The sequence below is a fragment of the Olea europaea genome, unplaced genomic scaffold (assembly GCF_002742605.1).
Source record: "Olea europaea var. sylvestris unplaced genomic scaffold, O_europaea_v1 scaffold661, whole genome shotgun sequence".
Taxonomy (NCBI): Eukaryota; Viridiplantae; Streptophyta; class Magnoliopsida; order Lamiales; family Oleaceae; genus Olea; species Olea europaea.
Window position 1 is genome coordinate 79,123 of NW_019264985.1, and position 7,709 is coordinate 86,831.

General features: G+C 32.2%; 1 protein-coding gene and 1 pseudogene across 1 annotated transcript; one reads left to right on the forward strand and one right to left on the reverse strand.

The window, feature by feature from the left end:
- Positions 1-2,807: 2,807 nt before the first annotated feature.
- On the reverse strand, positions 2,808-4,308 carry LOC111390219 (pollen receptor-like kinase 5). Its single transcript, XM_023015226.1, has 3 exons — positions 4,083-4,308; positions 3,649-3,954; positions 2,808-2,912 (listed from the first exon to the last, which is right to left on the reverse strand). Exons 1-3 carry the CDS (start codon positions 4,306-4,308, stop codon positions 2,833-2,835), a joined length of 612 nt encoding a protein of 203 aa, XP_022870994.1. The 3' UTR covers positions 2,808-2,832.
- LOC111390220 lies at positions 4,307-7,352 on the forward strand (annotated as a pseudogene).
- The last annotated feature ends 357 nt before the right edge of the window (positions 7,353-7,709 follow it).

Consider the following 7,709-nt stretch of genomic DNA (forward strand, 5'->3'; position numbering starts at 1 on the left):
TCTATATCAATCTACATGTCATAAAGTAATTTATTGTGAAAATTTCTTGGACTTGTATATGCATAGATTTTAATGCACATATTATTTGCTACTTGAATTCTTTTTTCTAGGGTTCCTGTATGATCACTCTACTCTTCTAGGATATGAATGATTCAAACGCTCAAAAGTATATTAAGCCCTTATTTGGTAAAAATTAAAATCAGATTCTTAGTAGAGTTTGATAAAAATTGAAGAAATGTGTGGTTGAAAAGTTGTGGATTTTATGAAATGTATGATTAAAATTAATTGTTGACTTTGACTTAATTTTAATCAAAATTTTTAATAGTACCAAACGGGGCTAAAAATATTTTTTTGCTTTCAATTGGAATTTATGTCTTAATTCATTTATCAACACACATTTTAGGTTTATTTTTTTTTTCAAAGACATGACATGTGGAATTTCATGAATAACCTATGTGAAAGAAAACAAAATTTAAAATGGTTCATTTTCTATATGAGAGTTACGGTAAGGTTTCACTATAATGGAGAAAAAATAAAAGAGGATTCCATAAGTTTGTGACCTTTCATGCCTTTCTTTTTCTCTAGAAAGAAAATGACTCGTCCTACTAATCTTCTATACAAAAAGAGGGAAGAAATATTGAAAGGACCGAATACATTTAAAAACTTCCAAGAGATTTTTATTATTACATTGTGTCCATGTTTAGTGGGGATTAAAATTATATTTTTAGTAGATTTTAATAAAAATTGATAAAATGTGTGGTTAAAAAATTGTGAATCCCATAAAATATGTGATTAAAATTAGTTATTGACTTTGATTTAAATCCCTACCAAACAGGGGCAATAATTAAGATCCATCTAACTTGGAATATTTATGATTAGATGCCAATGAGATTTGGACTCAAATTATTTTATATTTTTTAATACAAATAAATTTCTGTTTAACATTGGAAGCACATAATAAGGTTTTTAGCTAGTGGATTCCACATGGATTTCAGATTTTTTTATTTTTTAATATTTTTGGGAGGGAAAGGACAAAAGTATGTTATTCAGTTATGATAACTTAATACTTGCGTTGCTAAACACATTATTAATAACTTATGTAAGTTTTCATTGGATTGAATAATTTACTTTTCTGTGCTTTCCTTTCTGTTTTTGGCAGCATGTCATAAGACTGTTAGTCTGTGGATGTCTCTGGATGTGTTAGTTCCTTACAGAACAAGATGCTCTTGCAGTCTGGCTGCTTTAATCAGACCAACGTTGGGTGCAAAAGCCTCCCGACATTGTCATATACCTTATTGCGACAAATAAATATTTTAATTCCTCGAGATAAGACTCTTAGATATCTCTTGGTGTATGATTACAGAATACATCCTAATTTGTTTTACACGATATTATTAGAAGGTGACGATGAAAGAAGTCCACGAGATATAGCTAAAGGGTAAATTCCTTCTTGAGGTAGTTAACCTTTCAGTGGTTGTCTCCCTGATAAAGAAAGAAGCTTTTTACGATGGCAGTGGCTCTTTCTACTAGGATAGGTAACTACTTTAGCACTAGTTCGAAATGGAATAAGCTCTTTTTATCTTGAAAAGTTGAAACTTATTTCGATGTAATCACATGTTTTAACTTATCAAATGTTTGCTGCCACACATAGGTAAGTTGCCCTTTTACAAAAATAAAAAATAAAAAATGTTGAATCCCAATCTTGAGGGCCCCGACCGGCTCACCCCTAGAGTTTTGTGAGGAAGGTAAATAACGGATGTGCCCCAGCAGACCATGGGACAAGAGTTGTTTATACACTGTACCTACAAGGAGTCCAATTTCATGTTTCTGAAATCAAATCTCCACATTGCGGCTGCTAACAAGGCTAAAGATAACTTCACTCGAGTCCTTTGCACCACTGGGCTATGCCTCGGGGGCACCCTTTTACAATATTTGATGCACTAGTGAGTGTTGATGATAGAAATTAGATCAACAAATCCTATTCACCTAACTATGACTTTCACTTTTTGAACTCACTAGTTTTGATGTTCAAATTAAAGCAAAAAGAGTACTAATTTGAGAGAGACATTCGAATTGCATGTGCTCTTCTTCAAAAGAGGGTGTATTTATAATTTTTTTTTACTAAGCGTTTGGGGCAATTTGGTCATCTTTAGAAAATTCCAGGTTACGACTCTTTATTAGCTCTCCTATAACTGATTTAGTTAGGAATCACGCTTTATTCATTTGTTCACGTGCCCTTTATTAATAACCTATAGTGAGCCTAAATATGGAATATGATTTGTAATCTTTAAGTGAGCCTCCTGTTTCTTCATCTCCCTCACGTATTGCTTACACTTCACTGATGGCTAGCTGGGTTCGTAGACTTCATTTTGAGGGCTAATAAATAGTCTCTCTAAGTTTGATTCCATTATCTATACTAGTTTTTGTCACGTGCATTGCACGTGTTTTGTATTTATTGTGTTTTCATTAGCTTACAAACTGTAAATTTCTCTGTTAAAGATCAAAATTGTGACTTTTGTAACTATAGGATTATGGTGTTGAATAAAATAGTTTCTTAAATAGTATATTAAACAGCAAATTGGTTCAATAATTTATTCAACAACATAGAACTGAACATTCATACCTAGAAAATTAATAGTTTCTTAAGAATGAAAAGCAAACTTTTTAAAAGAATAAAAAAAATTCACAGAAATACTCAATTACAATCAACAAAATCAAATAATAATCAAATCGGTTATATAATTTAAAATAAGTCAATAACATTGAAGAAAACAATAATGTCAATAACATGAAAACTTAAATAGTTAAAATTTAAAAGTTTCAACTTTAACATCATATAATGAAGGCAATTTTTGGTATAGACTTCTTTGGTTTGCATGGCTCCAATGGCTTACCACATAGGTTGATATTTCCTGGTCCAATTCCAATACAAAAAATTATTAGAAACACAGAGTAGGGAGAAAAATACTTCCTGTTCCACAACCACCTCATCTCAATGCTAAGGCACGAAATGTTCTTATTTTTCTTAAACTGGATTTGAGTTTATATATAAGTAATTATTAAGAAACAGAAAAATTAAGGAGAAATTATCCAAAAAAAAAAAAAAAAGAAAAGAAAAGAAAGAAAGAAAAAAAGAAAAAGAAAATGATGCATGCACCATTAGTAATTAATTAAAGGAGAAAAGAGGGTTTTAATTTTGGTATAATTAAGAAAGTGGCTGTCAACTTTTTGAGTTTTGCATTAGTTGCCACCTAGTAAACAACGTGCCTGCCACTTATAGATAATTTCTATAATGACATATATATCTAGATTTTGGATATATATAATCTATTATTTTATATTGTTATACTTGTTTCCTTCTTTTATTTACGAGTTTATTTAATTTTTACATAAAATGGATTGTGAAATATGCATATTTTTCATGAACTAATTATCTTCACTGTTTTTTTAGATAAATAACAATTCTATTTTTCTTGGATTTTGAACGAGAACATAAAAGTTTTCAAAATCTTTCACTTCAGCGACATAAATTCCAAGACACGAATTATTAAAAACAAAAAAAAAAAAAAAAAAGATTGAACTCAACCTAGACAACAATGGAAACTGTTGAAGATATAGCTATGAGAATTCAAGTTGATCACGACTTACCCGAAAACGAGCTTGCACTCTGGCTACTAAGTGTAGATGGTATTGGACCTTCAAGCTTATTATTAGCAAAATTAACAATCAAATTCTTCTGCCAAAGGTCTGGTATTCTTCCTTCAATCTGGTTATTTTGAAGCTGCAAATTTACGAGCCTCGGCAATTCCAGTAAAGACATAGGAATTTTACCAACATGTTCATTGAATCCCAACACAACTTTCCTCATAGACTTCATCCCTGAAAAAGCATCATCTGGAATATCACCATTGAATCTGTTATTAGCCAAATACAAACTTTTAACTTCCCAAGTTTCTTTAAATCATTATAAGGAAATGGCCCTGAAAAGTTATAGTTCATCAAACTCAAACTCAGCAATGGCAAATCTGCGAGTGAATCAACGTCGATTGTACCCTTTAGCCCCATGCTTTCAAGGTTTATACCTGTAAATGTACCATTATCACAAACTAAACCTGTCCAGATAGGTTTGTAGCCACTGCACAAGTTTTCCACTGGTTCAATCCAGCTATTCTGCATGGTTGTGTTGGAGATAGAGCTCTTGAACTTTATGAGGATTTTAGCATAGGTTTCATCATCAGATAATGCTGTAATGGCGCAGAGTAACAAGGCAAAGAACACAAAAAATGATTTTCGCAAAGTATAAGCCATGATAGGGAGGTTTCTTGGAGGATCCTAAGCTTGTTTTTGATGATTTAAAGCAATGTTAATGGAGAGCAGAGATGGAAAATGAGAGTGGAAAAAGAGGGTTGTGAAAATTGCATGATTCTGCAGGGTAGTAATACCAAAGAGTAGAAGACATGGAGTGGTGAACTTGACAAAGTACCTAAGCTGGATTAGCTGTTATTCGCCGGCAGAATTTCTTAGTGTGAATATGTATATTGTTGGACACATGAGAATAAATAAGTTTGTCCTCTCTAGTATTTAAATGAGTCAATTCAATGTGGTATCACAGCAATCTTAAACATTGAAATTAAGTCTCGTGGGCAATTGTTTATGAAAATCGTATATTATTATTCATAGGTTATTCACATGACACAATGTTTTGAAAAGAAACATTAAACACTTGTTTGGTGTAAATTAGATTAATCTGCTTAAAATCTCAAGTCAAAGTCAACAATTAATGTTAATTACACATTTCATTCCACTGTAACTTTTTATGAAAATCGTATATTATTATTCATAGGTTATTCACATGACACAATGTTTTGAAAAGAAACATTAAACACTTGTTTGGTGTATCACATCAACTACACATTTCATCAATTTTTATCAAAATCTATTAAAAATCTCCTCTTAATCTCCACAAATTAAAAAGGGACTAAATAAATAAATTTTGTTTCTCTCTACCAGCGTAAGCTTTTAGACGATGTGATTCTTATTTGTTATCGGAATAGTTAAAAGGAATAGCATATTAAAGCTTCTGTGTTGGTTAACGAACTTGTTATAACACTCTCAATATGGAAGTGAGTCAATGACAGCAACTATAGTGAATGGGCAAGGTTCAAACAAGGAAAGAAAAGGGGAGGAAAAAATTCGTATCAGGGGAATAGTAGGAGACAGACCCGTTGAGCTTTTGTAATTTGAAATTAAAATGAGAAAACTTAGAATTTTTGCTTAATTTTTTTATCTCTGAGATAAAAATATCTCACAAGCCAATCAAAACTGCCTCTTGTGCTCTTATATAATCTTTGGCCTCTGTTTCTCGACTTTACAGATCTTTCTGACAACCAATTCTTTTTCTTGGTACCCTACTGAGGGCTCATCTGATCCTTCTAAGGAGTTTGAATTCTAGAGAAGTCCAGTAAGTCGGCCTTATCCAGGCTCTTTCTTTCACCTAAAAGTATTTGTAATAGTTTTAAATCATAAATAAAGAAAAATGGGTAAGAGATAAATGAATATTTCTTGTGTATCTCTTGAACCGTGTGAATAAAATGAATTTCATCGTTTAAACATTGCGAAACATAGATTTAGACGCCACATATTTATGAAAATTGTGTTTTACTTTCTCATCACGCAATGTATCGTAAACAAACATTAAATAATAAAGCATGTCTTCTCTACCTTAAATCCTTAAATTATGGGATGGTTCAAGAATATAAATATAGAAATATATGTATGTATAAAAGATAGTTTAGGGAGTTTATGAGTCAAACTTAGTTGGGTGTTAATAACTAGAACCTAATCTTTGACACTTTCTCTTGTTTTTGTACGAATGTTATCTTTATTTAATTCATTAGTTGGCAACTTTGTTGCAATTGTAACTATCTCAAGCATTTGCATTAATTCGAATATATATAACATTAGAAGTTAAAAAAGAACCTATGTTTTTGGTTGTTTCTGTCGATGATATCAATTTTGCAGAGTTATTAATATTTTGACAAAATCCATCTATGATTTTGTGTCAATGCTGGAACATATGAATGGACCTATATTGGCCCAGTCCATTACTGCGGTATGAAATGACCAGCCTTTTCCATGTTCAGTGTTATGGTTTCCGGTGGAGAGCATTGTGTTACATCAATGTTCATAATTATATTAAGCTTTTGTACCTAAACTATGGATGAAGGGGGATTTATTTGGGTCCAAATTGATGAATTGGAATGGGAAGTAAATTTAACCCATGTGTATATGCATGGATCCCGAATTAATAAACTGAGGCCAGAATTCTCTAACCATGCACTTGCGGTAACTTTTGATTGAACAATAATTTCGTGAACTTGTTTCTTCTTTAAAGGCTTGTCAATCATATGAACTCTTTACCCAAAATCCTAAGTCATAGAGAGGAGGCAAATATCGTTTTAGGATATGTCAAGTAATCATTGGAAGAGAAAAAAGTGATTAAGAATAAAAGATTAAATAGTCAAACATTGACTTCATCATTTTCATCTATAAGCCTTAATTCTTGATAACTTCCACAATCACTTGAACCACCAAAAGAAATATTACCATGAGGAAGCCAAGGGTGAGCCGCTCATATTCAGCAAGTTTATACATTCATTATTAACGTAAAAATAATTTTACTGAGTATTGATAAAATATTTAGCAGTAATGTAAAAATAGTATTATTATTAGCATGCTAAAGGTGTCACAGTTGCTGCCTATGGTGAAGCCAAGTATGGTTCCTGGGGCGTTTTTCTCCAACTGGGTGCGATTCTTTTCGAGGCTACAAGGTTGGTTATGATTAAGATTTTATTGACTTTAAAGGGGGTCAATTTTAACCCAATTACTTCACCTTACTACGTTGCTCCTAGTTGCTTGGCCTTTCTTTCCATTCCATGGATTATAGTGGAGTACCTTGTACTGAAGCACAAGTTGGGCTTTCATTTTGATTTCGTTATTTTTGGGACCAATTCACTGTGTACTTTTGGGTTGAACTTGGCTGTATTCTTGTTAGTTGAAAAGACTTCGGCCTTGACCATGAATGTGGCTGGGGTGAAGGATTGGCTGGTGATCACTTTTTTCATGGTCCTTCATTAAGGATACAGTGATGCCTATCAACTTGTTTGGGTACGGGTTGGCATTTTTAGGCATTGCCTATTATAATTACTCCAAATTACAATCTTTGAAGGCAATGGAGATGTAGAAGAAGGCACAGGCAGCAGATGAGGAGGCTGGAAAATTGTTGGAAGAATGAGAAGAAGATGGAATGGAGAAGAAGGAATATGCATCGGTGTAATTGGAAAATTATTGAGTTAGGGAGGACACCATGGAGTGCACGCTTTTCGATTTTTTTCTTTTTTCTATTTTTATAGTAAGTTTTGTTTTGGCTATATCTCGATAAACTTAAATCGGATTTGAATTCTGTTTCTTAGAGAATAATCCTAAAGATTAGACTCTAGAGTTTAGTCATCATCTTGATTCTTTCCATTTTTGGAAAAAAACCATCTCATACATTAAGATAATGAGTGAATACTTTATATATGAACAGTGAAGGTGTACTATAAATTCAGGGTAAAAAGGGATAAAAAAAAAAAAGGAAATGTCACTGTATCAATTACAAGACAACACGACGTCATTTTTACTCCATGATGGAAAAAAAATGCTACAGT

Bases quoted from the DNA above. Each gene is read 5' to 3' on its own strand.
- LOC111390219 (XM_023015226.1), bottom strand. From the start codon at position 4,308: ATGGCTTATACTTTGCGAAAATCATTTTTTGTGTTCTTTGCCTTGTTA. The intron at 3,955-4,082 runs GTATAAACCTTG...AATGATTTAAAG, and splicing joins TGATAATGGTACATTTACAG to AAACTTGGGAAGTTAAAAGT. The intron at 2,913-3,648 runs GTAAGTCGTGAT...GAATTGGACCAG, and splicing joins GAGTGCAAGCTCGTTTTCGG to GAAATATCAACCTATGTGGT.